At 41.6% G+C, this 19,286-nt stretch overlaps 1 protein-coding gene across 1 annotated transcript in view; it reads right to left on the bottom strand.

Moving 5' to 3' along the window:
- Window positions 1-8,114: 8,114 nt before the first annotated feature.
- The window catches only part of LOC124550625 (serine/arginine repetitive matrix protein 2-like), a 237,764-nt gene continuing 226,592 nt past the window's right edge, over window positions 8,115-19,286 (bottom strand). The window contains exon 21 of the mRNA XM_047125347.1: window positions 8,115-8,949. Coding sequence (XP_046981303.1) covers window positions 8,884-8,949 — 66 coding nt within the window. The 3' untranslated portion in view covers window positions 8,115-8,883. The remainder of the gene's footprint in view (window positions 8,950-19,286) is intronic.

The raw sequence follows: 19,286 nt of genomic DNA, 5'->3' as shown, positions 1-19,286 counted from the left end.
GATTACTGGTTGAATGCAGAAAATTAATTTGTGGACATGAAATGATTTCTCCCATTCAGTTAACAAAATATAAGATGAAATTAATGAAAGCATAGTATAAGGACATTCCAGATTTTACACAAGGCATTTCTTTTTCATTGCATGAATGAATCCTTCAGCTGTTTTATTTGCAAATAAAGCAAGACCTTTTAAGATAGCCATATGATTCATTTATACTCTGCACCTCCCTGCTCCTTGCCTGCTTTTACCCCACAGTTCCTACACCAGCTAGACTGCTGCTCACATCAGACACAGTCACAGTCGCATTCAAGACTTAGTGCCTGGAGACCATGGTCATATGTCTGTGAGTTGTCTGCTTAACTTAACTCTGAATAGGACACAGGTCCCTGTCTGATGGCTTCCTTCTCAGACATGAAGAACTGCCCATTTGTGATGGATGTGGTGTGCTGATTGCAGTTTGCCACAATTTAACTGATTCTATTTTATATATGACAAGGTGATACAAGCTGATTTATTGGCAGATATACCCTCAATCTTAAGTGATAATGAGCTGAATGTGGTGTGTGTTTTACAATTCTGTGTTTTATCTTTCCTTCTACCTAAGCTCTGAAGTCGACACATTAGGTGTGTTTGAGGATGATTGTCTTATCCAACTGTTACCTTCATGATCACCTAATCTTCTTTTCTGAACTTGCCTCTTAGAGGCTGTTCAGATACGATATCAGTATTCTTCGTGGTCTATCTGGACTTGCTCCATTGCACTGTTCAGAGGTACTGCAAATGTTCATGTAAGAAAGAGTACAAGGGAGAATATGTGTTGTATTTTAGGCTATCCTCATGTTGTGTGCTCTAGCCCCATTCATCTCATACATTCAATGCATGATGATGATTAATGTGATGCTGAGAGCGCTAAAGATGTAACAACAACAACAATGACTTTGTCTGAAAACTGAAAATATTTCTAGTGCAGCTTTGCATTCCATCAGTCTGTGACTCAGTTTACACTCTATGTGTTTATTAGCAATCTGTCCTCTCCATATTATCATTAAAGATGGATGTATGAATATTCAATGTTTCTGCCATTATGTCACTTCATATGAAGTGTGAACAGAACCTTTTTGACTGATCAATAATACAGGAATTAAATTTTTGTATGTTTTCTGAAACAACAGAGGTAAGGGTATTGGGATAAAGTGCTACATGGAGACTGGGTACAACATTATTTTCTTGCTATTTTGCTAAAACACTCTTGTGACCTTTCACAGAACATTGCTGAAATGTGACCTATACCACACAGGACTTACAGGGGATTTGAAAAATTTACAAAGAAAGGTAGTACAAATTGTTACATGTTTGTGTTAGCCTTGGGAGAGCATCACAGGAAGCCTGAAACATTTGAACTGGTAGACACTTGATTGTAGACGTCAACTACCCAGCAAAAGCTTGCTTACAAAGTTTTTAGAATCAGTATTAAGTGAGGAGTCTTGGAATACACTACAGCCTCCTATGTATCATCCCCACACGCATTCTAAAGATGAGATTAGACTAACTGCCATGAGCACAGAGGTGTTTAAACAATCATTTTTCCCATGTCCTGTACACAAACCGAATGTGAAGGAACCCTAGTCTGTGTTACAGTGGGAAGTATGCCCTGCCTTACACTTCAGAGTGGATTGGAGAGGATGGATGTAGATGTGTATATGCAGTGAATTCTGCACCTGACAAATTTAAGGAAACTGAAACATGTATCTTATATGGATAAGGTGAATATTTAAATATGGAGATGGATACATACATCATTCAGAAGAATGTGTGAACAAAGTTCCTGTGCATCAATTGTGTGAAAAAACAGGAGTTCTTGAAATATGTTGTGTGTTCTAATGTTAGTATAACTTTTTAATGAACATATTATTTTATGGTGGGCTATTCTACTTCACTGTATACAGTTTTAAAACTTAAATTACTGTGTGCAATACAGCAGATGTATACAGCAGTTAAAGGTGGATTCCTTACAAACTGTATAAGATTACTGGGAAGCATTTAATTTGTGAAACCACAAACTTTAAAATCTGTTAAACTAAATGCTTTATTGTTTTATCCAGGTATCTGGAAACAAAATGTATTATTTGACACATTTATGAAACATCTCTTCCTGTTGAGTCAATAAAGAAAGCATTACACTTAAAGAACATAAAAAACAGAGTATTGGTCTATTGTTGATAGTACACATGTCAAATTATCTTTGAATCAGATGAGAGTATTCTTCCTTGTGGAGCTGAAGTAAAATGCCTGTTGTGGCTTTGTGCTACATTCCATTTATTGATTTCTGCATCATTTCCAAGTTACCTTGATCTTTCTGCCCAGCAGGCTCGTACACTGGCATTTGCCTGAGGTATCTCAGAGCCTAAACTCTGTCAGTGGGGTGTTTTTCATTCACTCTGTCCTTCAAGATCTCATTCACTGAAAACACTTTCAATTCCTACACAGTGTCTTCATTTCTGATGTAATACAACTTGGAATCTCATCTGTGATGAGTGGATCCTTGTCTGACATGTGTAGAGAGAATCTAATTCTCAATCCTCCACACCAGGGCAGGAATTGTCATTACCCTGTAAAACTTATCTGTGGTCTGTTTGTGTGTTATATTTTTCAAATGATGATAATTTGTGCTATATATTGATTTAATTAGTAAAAGGCTGTAATGTGGACTCATTTACATAATACATCAAAAAATATCCAAAATATCTTTGGCACATATGAGCCTCTATTGCTGTAATAATTTGATGCACAACCTAAAAAATCAAAGCCCATTGGTTGCATAATTATATTTCTGTTCTTTCATTAGTTTTAAAATAATGTACGCATTTTAGTACTACAACACATGACATTGTACGAATCACATAAGTTGTTAACTGAAATCAAACAATCGAAACTCCAAGTAGGAATATCAACAATGTGGAAAAGTCAGTTCATGACTTATTGTAAAGAAGATACGTCAAGTTGCAGACAGGCACAATGTGTGTGTCTTTAAATTGTCCTGTCTGCAACTTGACATGTCTTCTTTGTGGCAAGTTATGCAACTTGCTTCTGAAACCTGCCGTAGCCCATATCACTCCTCATAAATGTTGCTGCACTTGCTTATCTATTCTGAAATTGGTTGCTCCAGAGAGAGGAGTGGGACGGTGGGGGAGGGGGGGGGGGGAGGGGGGGGGGGGGGAACTATATACCAAGGTATTTCCACAAATCAGCTAGAAGTCACAATTACAAGGAAAACTCTGATCATGTTTTACAGAGCCAATCATAGTAGATAGTATTACAGTGTGCATATGAATTAGAACTACAAGGGGCATGAGCTACCTGTCAGCAGAAAGCATTAGAAACACAAAATAGAATGGGACCTACTGCATTATTGCAAAAGATGTTTCATTTGCTATTTTCCCCATTAACAATACTTTGCATTTCCTCACTTTGAAACAGCTACAAAATTTATCAGTTTGCCCTTTCTGTTTTGATTTTAGCCCATTAATCTGCTCAGGCACACATACTACTTCCTTTGCACTCCCTAGCTTCCCCATTCACTTTTTCCTCATTTTTACACTAATGTACAGTTCTTTAAATAAGAACAAAATTTCTGTTTGACTGTAAGTCTTTATTTTGTCTTTCAGCTAGTGATAGCCATGGGTCAGGGCTTTAACATTGCTCTCACTGAGAGTAAAATGAAATATGAGCTCTATACGTTCTTGCTCATATCCCACAAGAGCCTTAAAACATTGTTTTTGTCTATTTCATTATTACTTTTTCATACATCAGTAAAATATTTCTTGGTCACTTATATGTGCTTACCTTGTATCAGTCACTTTTTCTATAGTAATAATTCTCAGTAATATATGATACATGAAAGTTCTCTTCTGATTGACCATAAGCCACATATTTCCTTTTAGGAGCACCTGTGCTCCATCACACTTTTATGCACTATCTACATGAGTCATTAACTGTCCTTCATAATAAGAAAAACATAAACCATCTTAATATATCAGAAGACTACCTATCATAATGATATTATAGCACATAACTGTAGAAATTTTTTTTAAAAAATAACAATGCACAACATCCTAATAATTTGACAGCTATCTTTCATTCAAGCAATATTAACACAGATGTCTACAAGGGAGAATGGATTCTTCTCTGATATGTTACAGTTCTTTAAAAAGTACTAATTATTTTAACATACATTTGGAATAAAATATACAAAAAGTAACAATGCTTCAGTGATCTTGTATTGCAGTTACTTATTTCAACAATGTACTTGTAATGAGAGAGGGAAAGAACGTAGTGAACAAATTGATCTGTTGGCCAAGGGATAATGTTTCCAATTTTTTAAGGAAGCTTACACTGTTTGAAAATCATACTGTTTTGAAGAAACTTGTGGCCACAATCAACAGTTTTGACCTTTGGCAAGCACTGACTTCCATTAGCCATGTGTGATGCTTTTACTGTGGTGACACAAAATTTAGCTGTTGATCTTTGTAGAGGATATACATGCGGGTACCCAGCTGGGTTGCCAATTTAGTTTCTGTGCATGAAAATGGAATTCTCACAAATATAACCTCAATACAGTGCAGCTTTTGCTGTGTTTATTACATGTGTCAGTAACATCCACTTATATATCTAAAAAGAAAGATGATGAAACTTACCAAACAAAAGCGCTGGCAGGTCGATAGACACACAAACAAACACAAACATACACACAAAATTCTAGCTTTCGCAACCAATGGTTGCCTCGTCAGGAAAGAGGGAAGGAGAAGGAAAGACAAAAGGATATGGGTTTTAAGGGAGAGGGTAAGGAGTCATTCCAATCCCGGGAGCGGAAAGACTTACCTTAGGGGGAAAAAAGGACAGGTATACACTCGCACACACACACATATACATCCACACATACACAGACACAAGCAGACATTGAAAATGTCTGCTTGTGTCTGTGTATGTGTGGATGTATATGTGTGTGTGTGCGAGTGTATACCTGTCCTTTTTTCCCCCTAAGGTAAGTCTTTCCGCTCCCGGGATTGGAATGACTCCTTACCCTCTCCCTTAAAACCCATATCCTTTTGTCTTTCCTTCTCCTTCCCTCTTTCCTGACGAGGCAACCATTGGTTGCGAAAGCTAGAATTTTGTGTGTATGTTTGTGTTTGTTTGTGTGTCTATCGACCTGCCAGCGCTTTTGTTTGGTAAGTTTCATCATCTTTCTTTTTAGATATATTTTTCCCACGTGGAATGTTTCCCTCTATTATATTCATAACATCCACTTATCAATTACTTTTAGATTTGCCTCCTTTCTACTGAAAACAGATATGTTTCACTGTTTCTGTAATCTCTGTGGTTAAATGAATGTGGCAATTTTCAAGTTTAATCAGTACTGTTATATTACTAAAATTGGTGACATGGTCACTTCCTTTTAGTGTAGAATCCTTCACCTCTTCTTATCTGTTTTATCATAGGTGCTTCATAAAGGTAGTGTTCGCCGAAACTCCACTAACCTGTCATGGTATGGAAAGTGTATTGAATCCCTCATATCTCTGGAAGAGTATAGGTTGGAACCAATAAGTCTTTAAATATTATTATTTAGAATCTCAGACAGTAAACAAAGAAAAAAAAAAGAATTCTGCAATGAGTGAACATAAATTAAATGCTGTCATTCAGTCATCCATTTCAGTCACACACTGGTCTGTCTAATCAGATTATTACTATGTTTTCCAGGGATGATGTTAAAATTCAAAATCATGACAATAGGTTTAATAGAAATGATGAAATCTTACTAAATGGAGCATCAGTTCTACCATTAAGTCTAAACTCTGTCACACGAGACAAAGCAACTGTAAACACAAGTTGTTTGGGGTTACATTTTCTGACTGTAGCACTTCCCAATCTATTGTACCTCAGAACCCTTTGATAACAGAGCAACAAATTTCAATGAAAAATTATAGTGACAGTTAATGTAGAGAGATCACTTCAATTGTACTAATATTTATTCAAACGATGGCTAGTTTCATACACCTGAAATATTAGTACAACTGATGTGGATCTTTGTTAATTAATTATTATGCTTCTCAGGTGCAGATATCCTACATAGCAAATCATGAGAAAAATTGTAAATCTTAATAAAACAAGTAGAGTTAAAAGAAAAGCAGTAAACTGTGCTGTGAGTAAATGATTATTAAAAACATAAAAGCCTGAATACTTCAAGTAACAAACAAAGCATGTTTCCTTAATTTTCAGATAACATTACCAAGATGGCTAACAGTTTTTGATACACTTAATTCACAAAAGTGGGTCTAATATTTCATTGTGATGAATGATATTACCATTACAGGTAACAGTATTCCTTGGTGACAGTTTACACACAGCACAGAGCTAATGGCAGTATTGTGCACATAGCACATACTCAATCAATATCAAATAACAGAAGCTGAAGTATTTAGAATGCTTGAGGAACAGAATTCTTGATAATGAGTCAAATTGTTTCAGTCAAGAATCTGGAATAATAACTAACATTTTCACAATTTGTGTCAGCTTATACTTAGTTCATAACACACATATGTAATATTTTTAGAACAAATTATTCTAATGTTTTAGAACCTAAAATAATTTACAACCACATCAAATTAGGTATTCATGAACTACATGATACATGAACTCAGAGGACAAATATAGCTAATGTTTTGAAGTTATTTTTCAAGTATGATCTTTAGATTTTGATTGTATCACAGGTTTTGTTGTTGCATTCTCTTAACTACCAAAGAGAGAACCAGGACACAGAGACAGCTTCAAGTAAATTCAAGTTATAAGAGAGTGTTTCTACAATTTCAATGTGATGTTGATGTACTCTCCCAGAATGTGTGTGTATGTGTGTCTTCCTTGATGAAGTAAAACCAAGAAGCCCCTTTACATTAATTGTTTTCCACATGAGAAGATGCACATATGTTGATTGTAATGTATTATCACTTATTTTATTGCTTAAAAATCTTAAAGCAATCAAAAAGCTGTATAAAAACACAGTTTGTAAAGTGATATCAGTCCAGGCATTGCTAATATAAATGCTCAGTTCAATTTCAGTCAGTTAGCAATGCAACAAATCATGCTATAGCATGCCTGCAGAGAAGAGGCTCCTCATTTTTTTTGTTTTTTGTTTTTAGTTCATTTTGGAAGATACTTGAACTCACTAACAGGATATAGACATTACATAGCTTAAAAATATTTAGAAAACTTGTCAGGAATGAGAACCTGTTTCAAGCAAACATGAAATTATGTTGTACTATATGAACTTTGATATAATGTTTCTTTAAATTTATTCACATCAAAAGTTCAAATTGATTATGTAAAAAAGTAGAAAAATGAAATATTCATGATTTAATATGTTCCTTTAGTTAAGTTCTGTTTTTAATGCTGAAACATCTTGTAACAACCTGGTCAGTTTTAAAATGGGACATTATTTCAAACAACTTTCTTGAAGTAACATAAATTGTACTCTCTCAACTTCTGTAGTAAACACCAGAAACAAGCCACAGCAGCAAAAATTATTTAAATTCATACTACATACACACTTTTAGAATAGCACAAACACTCAGTATCAATTTATACACTTTTAACAACAATAAACATTATGCTGTATCAGTAATCATACACACACATATATTATCAGTGTAATACATAAATATCAATTTACATACATTGTACAAAGAGATTCTACATATAACATACAGCAGTCAGAGACTGATTTGGTCAACAATGAAGTACCTTCATATTTTATTCCAAAGGCTTACACACATGTTAAGTGAGAATCCTCCGTTTCTCTCTCTCTCTCTCTCTCTCTCTCTCTCACACACACACACACATACACACACACACACACACACACACACACACACACACACACACACACTGTCTCTCTCTCTCTCTCTCTCTCTCTCTCGCTCTCTCTCACAGGCACACACACACACACACACACACACACACACACACACACACACACACACACACTCTCTCTCTCTCTCTCTCTCCCTCTCTCTTTCACACACACACACACACACACACACACACACTTACAAACTCAATCTCTCTCTCTCTCTCTTCCTCTCCCCCTTCCACACTCCTCCTCCTCCCACCATAAGCAGATAATGTGCAGTTCTTTCTACAAAAGTAAAGCGTCATAATGTTCCTCTAGGAAATGACTACTAGAAGTTTTAGATTATAAGGCAGTCAAACTTCATGATAGTAGTGGTGCACAGAGAAGTGTTATATTACACATTTCTCTGAAAGTGAACTACAGAGTTTCACACTGCAATTGATTTACTTGATAACAGCTGTATAACAGAGGGGTATGTTTCTTTTATTAAGCATAGGACAAGTACTGAGTTTGAGTAACATCAAATGTAGGAATTCATTAGGAACATTACGGGTCATATTCTTATTAGACTCCAGCATTGGAGATGCTCATAATGTACAGATCACACAGCACTCTCTTCTCACTGTGTTTTCTAAAATCAGAACTTAGAAACAAATATAGATATACCTGCATAACAGCTGAAAACTTACAGACAATATGACTAAGGTAAAAACTATTACAGCATCAAAAGATTCCAAAAAATGAGAAAATAAACTGTAAAGTGAAATACTCCGCTAAAACAATGGTGTGTATTCCATATGTGTAGAGCCTTTACTGTACATCATCATTAAACACAACACTAAAAAAAATGCTGTTGCAGAAAATGGACACTGGCAGTGCCATTAATAATATACCAAACTTTGAGCAGAACAGCAGAATAATGTTCAGATGGTATCTAAATTTCTTCTACAACACTCACTCTCACATCTTCTAATCGAGGGTGACTACTGGCGATGTTTTGTCTCATTCCCATTTGGAGAGCCCACCTCAGGAGACTGCGTCTCATCCTGCTGAAGAGATTATCACATAAATGTCACTGCTAGGTGTAACATCTAACAGCAATTACAAATGAAACAGATATGAGCTTCTACTCTATGAAATGAAAATTGAATAATTTGAAAATTGTATGATATGAGATGAATATACCACAGTTCACATTTGGAGTGATCTCACTACAACTTAAGCACATTACTTGAGTTTGGAAAGGAAGATAACATAAGGCTTGTCCAAATAATGATGATGGTAAAACTAGCTGACAAGTAGATTATAACTTTTTGCTTTTGAAAGTTTTATTTACTTGCCAGTGATCATTTTACTTCAGATAGGCTTTGCCATACATAAATAACTGTAGTATAGACAAATTGTGGGTACAGCTACACTCTTAAATACTAAAATCAACATTGTTTGCATCAAACGGAAGCGTACAGCCACACTCTTTCCTATTAAAATTGAAACTGTCAGGATCATAGGACTCTTTTTGTGCTGTAACATGGGCTTTCTGTAAGCCAGTTAAATAAGTTTTTAAGTGGCATCGATTGTGGAGAGAGAGGAATTGAGGCATTCACTTTGTGGGAATTTCCTGTTTTTGCTAGACTGTGCCTTAGAATATTTGGAAGAGTCCAGACCAGATTAGACCAGATCCTGTATGATGTCATCACTCTGGAAGGCATCCCTAGATGCTGTTTGTTTCTCCTTACTACAATGGCATCTACCAGCAGAACAATGCAACATGTCACACAGTTTACATTGTACACTAATAGTTCAAAAAATGCCAGACTGAGTTCATTGTATTTCCTCAGTACCAAACTCCCCGGAATTAAACTAGATCAACAATCTGTGATGATACTTTGATCAGGCTCTTGGCATCATGGATCATCAACTGAGAAACCTAGTGCAGCTGGCCACAGCACTGAATCGGCATGGCTCCATGTCCCTGTCAATACCTTCTAGAACCTAATTGACATCCTTCCTGTATGTTTCACAGTAGGTTGTGTTGCAAAAGGTGGTTATTCAGGCTTCTGACAGATGGTTACATTAATGTGACTGGACAGTGCATCATAGAGGGATAATTACTCTTACCACATCTCTCAGTTTCCATGTGAAGTAGGAAAATCATGACATATTTTTGAAAATTTGGTTGATATTTTCTTCTCAGTTCAGTTTTGCATCAATATGAATTCCTAAAAGTTTGATGCTTTTCATAACTTGCCTGTACTCCACACAAAAACTCAACAGTTTGTATTAACTTTGTGTAATGCTATAGAGCATAAATGCATGAAACATTTTAGAAATTCATATTGATCCCAAACTGACAAGGGAAGAATGTATCACACAAATGGCCTACTGGGAATTGAGAGAACTGGTAAGTAGTAATCTCTATAGGCTACATTTGGGGCTTTTTCAGTCATATAACTCATATGAGGACATTCCCCTCATATCATATAACTACATGCCAGATTAGAACTCAAAGCTGGACACCCACCTTTTTTGGACAGTGCTCTTTACTGAGGGAACTATTCAGGCATAAGTTACCACTCACATCATAATTTTCATCTGCCCATACCCCTCTTGATAGGGTATAGTATTTTTTCCAAGTTAAAGTGATGACAAAGTATTTTGAAAAAGAACTCCTTGTTCAAAGTTAATCTGGAAATGGTACTGATGAAAGTTATAGAGTAATAATATATGGTGAGAGGCCTAAATTTTGACTGATTAAAGAATCTGCAATCTCATTTCACCTAGATAAATAGTGACAGTGAGGGTTCATCAGAAACGGAGGTGCTGTCAAAGAGTACCCCATGGAAATGTGATGGGGCTGATCTTGTTCCCTATATGCATTTGGGCTGAAACCTAGGTAAAGGTTGGTTTCATTACCACAATCGAGGATTATAGTTTCTTATATATTAGATTTTCATGATTGCTGACTGGGCTGCAATGCTGAAAGTACAAAAAGTCATTTACCTCTTAACTGATTAAATGATTGATTAACTGAGAGGGGTTATGGGACCAAACGGTGAGGTCATCAGTCCCGCAATTCCAAAGTTAGTCACAGAAGAAAGGCGGTCCACTAAAAGTGGACAGATCCAGCCAGGGGAGTCAAATTATAAAATATTGAACATTAAACACACGCAGTAAAGGCATAAAATCTAAAAACTGGTAAAAAGGGGGTGGCCATGGGGTCACAGACTGAGAAGACTGTAAAAGAAGTCTCAGCGACAACTAACCTGCCCCTGCTCCAAGACTAAAGTACAAACCTGTAGCTGGAAATACAAACCACTTTCAGAAAGGAAACAAGGACCAATTCAACCATCAGTGGATCATCTGCTAATATTAATTTTAAGGAATTGGGAAGACTACACTTAACATGAAGGGACGAAAGAAGGGGATATTCCACCAGTATGTGGGATATCATCAGTCTGCCACACGCCAAACTGCAGTAGACTCCTTGATTGTGTGGAGCTTATTACTATGAGCAGTATCACTCCAGATGGCATTCCAATTTTGGGCAAAGAGATATTTGGCATAGATCCGCATATCTGCAGCTGGAATCATGAAAGGAAGTGGGGGTAAGTATCTACTTCTCTAGCCAAACAGTCAGCTAGTTCATTCCCTGGGATGCCCACATGATTTGGGACCCAGAGAAAGACGAATGAACAGGCAGAATGCTCAAGGGCAGAGAGGAGGTCATGGATAGCAGAGACCAAAGGATGATGAGAGTAGCATTGGTCGATAGCCTGCAGGCTGCTCGTGGAGTCTGAACAAATTAAAACACTGTGGAGGGAGGCCTGAGAAACAAAAAGTAGGGCCCTGTGAATGGCTAGAAGCTCTGCTGTGAATACACTACATGTTCCTGGCAATAAATGGTGTTTGAAGCCAGTAGGAGATGTGAAAGTATATCCCACCTTATCGATTGTCTTAGAACCATCCGTGTAAAAGATGCTGGCACTCTGGAACTCTGCAAGAATGGCATATACAAGACGACAGAAAACCATAGGAGTGACAGAAATCTTAGGACCCTGGAAAAGATCAGTCCATGGTCTAGGCACTATTGAATGGGGGCTATGGGAGGAAAGATACGGGGTGCAGCCCGGTGAGTGGAGATGGAGATCCCGACAGGGGGAAGTGAGACATGCCAACCGGCGATCCCACCCATGGGCGGGTGTTAGGAGGGAGACATCCCTCATTGCCAAAGAGCACAGGGTACACAGAATGGTCAGGAAATTGGCAAATGGCGATTGCATAAGAAACAAGGAGTTGGCTCTGTCATATGTGTAGAGGGGAAATCCCTGCTTGTGTGGTGAGACCATCAATGGGACTAGTGGGAAAGGCACCAATAGCCAGATGCACACCACAATGATGGACACAGTCAAGCAGTTTCAAAGTGGAAGGAGCTGCTGAGCCATAACCGTGACTACCATAATCTAGTCTGGACATGACCAGAGCATGGTAAAGATGGAGAAGAATGGAACGGTCTGCACCCCAAGATGTGTGGGCCAGGAGATGGAGAGGATTAAGCTTCTGCATAATGTGCTCTTTAGGTGGCAAATGTGGGGCAGCCTTGTCAGATTGTTATCAAGAATAAGGCCCATGAAACAGGACTGTGCTACAACGTCGAGGAGTTGGTCACCTAAATAAAGATCTGCAGATCGATGACAAAATTGCATAATCTGTGTTTTGGAGGGAGAAAACTGGAAGCCATGAGAGGTGGTCCACACAGAGGCCCTTTGGATGGCACCTCGGACCTGGTGCTCAGCAGATGGTACTGAGTGGGAGCTGCACCAGATGCAAAAATCTTCAATGTACAATGTTGGGGTAACCAGAGTCTCAACAGGGGTCATGAGTCCAATGATGGCACTTAACACAGAACACTGCTGTTCAATATGGCCTCTTTGAACATAGGCGAAGCCAAAATTACCATCAATGATTGAGCCATCAGTGTAAACAACTTCACAGCATCGGAACACATCAAGAATCGAGAGGAAGTGACAGCAGAGAGCGGTGGGGTTAATGGAGTCCTTAGGGCCATGCAAAAGGTTCAGACGAAACTTTGGCTGAGGCATACACTATGGAGGCGTACGTAAATGAACCTCAAGCAGAGGTGGTAAAGGGAAGGACTCCAGTTCAAAGAGAAGGGATTGCACACGAACTGCAATCATGAGCCCTGACCTGGGCCACCGATGCGGGAGATGAACTGCTGCAGGTAGGAAAAGGAGACGGTAATTTGGATGCTCAGGAGAACTATGAATGTGTGCAGGCATAACTGGCGAGCAGTTGTGCATGTCAAATCCACAATTGAAGGACTCCGGCCTCCACCAGGACACAGATCACCAGACTCATTCTAAAAGCTCCCGTTGCTAGGTGACCTGGTTCGAGGAAACGTAATACTGAGGGCACCACCAAACTGTAAAACAGACTCCCATAGTCAGGGCGGGACTGAACAAGGGCTCTGTAGAGCTTCAGCATTGTAGAGTGATCTGCACCCCAGTTGGTGTTGCTCAGGTAGTGGAGAGCATTGAGGTGCTGCCAGCACTCCCACTTAAGCTGACGAAGGTGAGGTAGCCAAGTCAATCGGGCATCGAAAACCAGTGCTAAGAATTGATATGTCTCCACTACAATGAGTGGATCATTATTAAGATAAAGTTCAGATTATGGATGAATGGTACGACACTGACAGAAGTGCATGACTCATGACTTTACAGCTGAAAACTAGAAGCCGTGGGCTAGAGCTCATGACTACGCCTTGTGAATGGCGCCCTGTGTAGGCGTCACTCAGCAACACCAGTACTGGAGGAGCAATACAAAATGCAGAAGTCATCCAAATACAGAGAAGGGGAGACCGATGGCTCTGCAGCTGCTGCTAGGCCATGTAAGGCACCAACTTGGACACGGAAAGTATGGAGCGACAGGAAGTTTTCGATAAAAATCGGAAGTGGGCCCTGGAGACCCCATTCATACAATGTGGCAAGCATATGATGTTGCCAGGACGTGTCGTATGCTTTACGTAAGTCAAAAAAGAATGCAACTGGATGTTGGCGTCTGGAAAAGGCTGTTCAGATGGCAGACTTGAGGGACACAAGATTATCAGTGGTAGAGCAACGCTGGCGGAAGCTGCTCTGACATGGAGCTAGTAGGCCATGTGACTTCAGGACCCAACCCAACTGCCGACACACCATATGTTCCAGCAGCTTACAGAGAAAGTTGGTGAGGCTGATGGGCCAATAACTATCCACATCAAGTGGATTTTCACCGGGTTTTAGCACCAGAATGATGGTGCTCTCCCGCCATTCTGATGGAAAGACGCCATTGCACCAGATCTGCTTGAAGATGATGAGGAGATATCGCTTGTAGTCAGATGAGAGATGTTTAATCATCTGACTGTGGATCTGATCCGAGCCAGGAGCTGTGTCAGCACAATGTGCAAGGGCGCTGAGGAGCCCCCACTCTGTAAATGGGATGTTGTAGGGTTCACTGTGGCATGTAGTGAACGAGAGGACTTTCCATTCACCGTTTGAGTGTGCAAAAAGCTGGGGGGTAGTTCTCCGATGCAGAGGCTCGAGCATAGTGCTCAGCAAAATGCTCAGCAATCATGTTTGCTTCAGTAGAGAGCACGCCATTGATGTTAACGCCAAGGACACCTGCTGGGGTCTGGTACGCAAAAAGACGTCTGATCTTCGTCCAGACTAGGGAAGGTGACGTATGGCACCCAATGCTCGACACGTACCTCTCCCAACATTCCTGTTTCCGTCGTTTTATAAGCAGGCGAATGTAGGCACAGAGCCGTTTAAAGGCTATGAGGTGCTTTAGGGAACGGTGCCACTTATGTCACTGTAGAGTTCGCCGACGCCCTTTAATTACAGTGACTTCCGGCAACCACCAACGGACTGTCTATCGCCAGGGGCACCCTAGAGAACGAGGGATCACGTTTTCTGCCGCAGAAATTATCGTTGTAGTGACTTGCTCAATCACAACATACATGGCACCACGTGGGGGAGATTCAACAGTGACAACAGAGGTGAAGGCTACCCAGTCTGCCTTGTTTAAACCCCATCTGGGTAGACGTCTGTGGGCATGACACCAGGGGAGTGACAGGAAGATGGGGAAGTGGTCACTACCACATAGGTTGTCATGTGCTCTCCAGTGAGTAGATGGGAGAAGGCCAGGACTGCAGACCGAGAGATCAATGGCCGAATATATGCTCTGTGCCATATTGAAATGTGTGGGGGCACCTGTATTTAAGAGGCAGAGGTTGAGTTGTGACAGTAAATTTTCGACCTCCCTACCTCGGCCAGTAAACATGGCACCATCCAACAAGGGATTGTACATGCTAAAATTTCCCAAAAGTAGGAAAGGTTTAGTGAGTTGATCAATCAGTGCAGCCAATACGTTCAGGGGTACTGCACCATCTGGAGGAAGATATACATTGCTGGCAGTTATTTCCTGTGCTGTCCTTATCCTGACAGCCTCACCTTCAAGAGGGGTTTGAAGGGGCACAGGTTCCCTATCTACAGAGTTCAGGGCATAGATGCAAACTCCACCTGACACTCTATTATAGTCACTATGGTTCCTGTAATATCCCTTATGGCCAGGGAGGGCAGGGGTTTGTATTGCCAGGAACCAGGTTTCCTGGAGGGCAATGCAGAAAGCAGGTGTAAAGCTTAACAATTGCTGTAGCTCAGTCAGGTGGTGGAACACACCACTGCAATTCCACTGGAGGATGACGTTATCATGAGACTAGGAATGCATGAAACCTTCAATGAGGTAGTCTATGCCTCAGGGTCACCTGCTGCCTCTGACTTATTTCCTGAGCAGTCTATATCCATTGTATCTGAGGGTCTGGCAAGATCTAGGTCCTCATCAGACGCCAGAAGCTTCACCTCATCCTCAGATGAAGAGCTTGTAGGCAGCGGTGGTGTGGGTACCACCACAAGTCCCTAGGTCTTGGGGGTCTTCTTTCTGTATTTCTCTCACTGATTCTTGGGTTTCTCTGGTTGGGAGGGTTTCACTGATACAGTCTCCGGGACTGAGGATGATCGTGAAGCCCAATGACCAGCTGCTTTTGGGCACTTCAGCCACTGGCAGATGTCATCTTTCCCACTAGCAAAAACCTGGGAAGGGTCTGATCCAAGGGACTGCTTCCTAGCGAGAGTGGGGACTGGTGTCCCTGATGGTTGGGGGGACAGTGCTCCTGAGGTAGGTGGTGCTGGAGCAACAGGGACGGAAGTGCCCCCACCACCAAGGCCCAGGTGCAGTCTTCCAGCTCTGAGAGCTGACTCACGAATCTGATGGGGCTACAACTATTCTCGTAGTGGTGGCATAAGAGGAGGTCATAGCCACAGGATGTATGCGCTCAAATTTACTCTTGGCCTCAGTGTAGGTCAGTCTGTCCAGGGTCTTGGATTCCATAATTTTCCTTTCTCACTGTAAAATCCTGGTGAGCAATGGGAATGATGCTCTTTGCAGTTGGCACAGATGGGGGGTAGGGCTCATGGAGTATTGGGATGGGATGGATGTCCACAATCTCGACATGTGACGCTGGAAGTACAGCGTAAGGACATATGGCCGAACTTCCAGCACTTAAAGCATTGCATTGGGGGAGGGATATATGGCTTGACATCACAGTGGTAAACCATCACCTTGACCTTCTCTGGTAATGTGTCACCCTTGAAGGCCAAGATAACGGCACCGTTGGCACCCTGATTATCCCTTGGACCCCAATGGATGCGCTGGATGAAATGAACTCCTCATCGCTCTAAGTTGGTGCGCAGCTCGTCGTCAGACTGCAAAAGGAGGTCCCTGTGGAATATAGTATCCTGGGCCATATTTAAGCTCTTATGAGGCGCGGTCGTAACAGAAACATCCCCCAGCTTGTTGCAAGTGAGTAATGCCCATGACTGGGCAGAGGATGCCATTTCTATCAAGACTGACCCTGACCACGTTTTGGACAAGCCCTCCACCTGACAAAACTTGTCCACTAAATGCTCTACAAAAATCTGTGGCTGCATCAAGACAAAGGAGTCCCCATCAGCTTTCATACACATGAGGTACTGGGGCGAATAAGGTTCGCTGCCATCCTTAGCCTGGCATTCTTCTCATGGTGTGGCCAGGGAGGGGAATGATTTAGGATCGTACTTACTTGTATTGTACTGAGACTTGGAATGCTTAGAGACTGCTGGCATTTGATCACCAGCAAGTGATGATGTGGTACACATCATCACGCATCATATACCCTGATGCCACCCACTCCGACCAGGCACCCTCCCCAGGGGCACCACCAAGCCACAACAAAGGCCACCTGGCAGGATGACCATTGCTGGGAGTCCCGATGCCCCAGAGTGACAGGCATCTACTCCTTGGCATACTTGAGGAGTTAAGAGTGCAGGCATCAGCAGAGCGATCCCTGTGTAGTCAGGCAGCTACAACCAACAGGGTATATGGCAGCCCCACCACAATGGTCTGGCTACCATGCTGGATGTGAGGTGCAAGGAATTCCGTGGTCCTCGTCAGTGCAGAAAATGACACAGCGTAGTGGGTGGAGGAAAATGCACCCAGGCAGGTGTCCTCGCTCAGGAGATGGAGGATGATCGGGACTGCAATTCCACAACGAGAAAGTTGGCTAAGGATCTCAATGCACAATGTAAATGATGCACCATGTAAGGAGCCCTTCCCAAATTGGCTTGCTCTTCAGGAAAATTTTGAAAAATGGAGGTCAATTCCTTCAGGGGACAATCACATAAAGGCTGAAAGGTGAGACACTCCTTTTAGTTGCCTCTTACAACGGGCAGGAATACCTTGGGCCTACTCTAACACCCGGACCCGAAGGGGTGTGGGGATGGGAGATGCTGGATGAGGGTAGACAGTTCAGCATAACGAAGTGGCCTACCTGAAGAGAGGTAGATATTGCAAATGGTGATTGCTGGAGTCATTTGCACTCAGCCCACTGTTGCTTCCAAGTTGGTACATAGTGGGATCCAGTCACTAATGACATTGGAGTGAACCAAAGTGCAGAGCCCACCACACACTTCCCCAGGGCCAGCATGGTTCTGACAGAATGCCCGATAACCACAAAAGTTGGAGAGTGGTCATCACGGAAATGTGTTTCCTGAAGAACAACACAAAATGCAGAATAGGAGGAGATAAGATGTTGCATTTCTGGTAGGTGATGATAGTAACCATTGCAGTTCCATTGGATCATCATTTGGTGAGGGTCCAAGTTAGACATAAAGAAGCCAAGAAAGTCAAGAGGAGGTTATGTCACTTGGTCAGGAGTTGTCACCGACAAGGATAGGGTGACATCCATAAAAAAATGTCAGACTCAGGTTGTGAGAGGGGAGATGGCACCTCTGGAGGCACCGGGGTTGCCTTGTCTTGGGATTTATGTTTCTTCTTCTTCTATTTCAGAAGTGAAGGAGGGCAAAGCACAGAGGGAGTACAGGCATCTGCAAGATCTGGAACCGAAAGATAGTGGGTGACCTTGGGGTGCACAGATGATGTGTCTCATGGCTGAGTGGTGGTAGGAGTCTTCCAGCCTGAGAGACGCCGGGGAGAGGGGTTCCAGGAGGGAGCCCAATCACTAGGAAGTGCCGAAGAAGGTGGCACTTCTTCAGCCAGGGAGGGGGAGCGGCTCCTGGACAGGGAACTGCTGGGGAGAGGGAGGGGGAGGGGGAGGAGAGAGGGGGACAGGCCTGGGGTAAGGAAGAGGGAGGAGGAGTAAATGAAGTAACAGAGGCAGAAATTGAAGATAGTGACACTGCATGGAATCTCTCATACTTTTGGTGGACCTCAGCATAAGACAGGTGATCTAGGGGCTTTTATTCTTGGATCTCCTTTTCTTTCTTGCAAGCTGGGCAGTTCAGCGAGTGAGGAGAGTGGCAGTCAGCACAATTGACACTCACATCCTACTAAGAGACTCCACTTCACTAAACCTGTCCTTGATATTTTTCATGAAAAACGATGGCTTTATGGTGGTGAATTTGTCCCCATCCATTCTAGTGCAGATGAGGTAACGGGGAAGGGTTTCATCCCAAGATGGCGAGCCTGGCTCTCCTTCCTTGATGCAGCCGGGGAAGGAAAGGTTTCTGGGTCATACAAAGTAGCATTCAATGATCCTTTGCCTTTTGAAGAGACAGCCATTTGAGAACAGCCAGATTTTTGCTGCTTCATGTGCCAAGCATCCACCCTGATACCACCCACTCCAACGAGGGGCTCTCTCCATGGGCGCCACCCAGCCACAGAAAGTGTCATCTGGCACAACAGCTATTGCTGGGCAAAATCCAAATGCAAAGTTTGTGAGGTTTTTACAGACCGTCAAGAGGAATTAGTAGCTCAATACTTCATGAAAGCCTTAAAT

Source organism: Schistocerca americana, chromosome 9 (assembly GCF_021461395.2).
Source record: "Schistocerca americana isolate TAMUIC-IGC-003095 chromosome 9, iqSchAmer2.1, whole genome shotgun sequence".
Lineage (NCBI taxonomy): Eukaryota > Metazoa > Arthropoda > Insecta > Orthoptera > Acrididae > Schistocerca > Schistocerca americana.
This window is presented reverse-complemented; position numbering and strand designations above follow the sequence as displayed.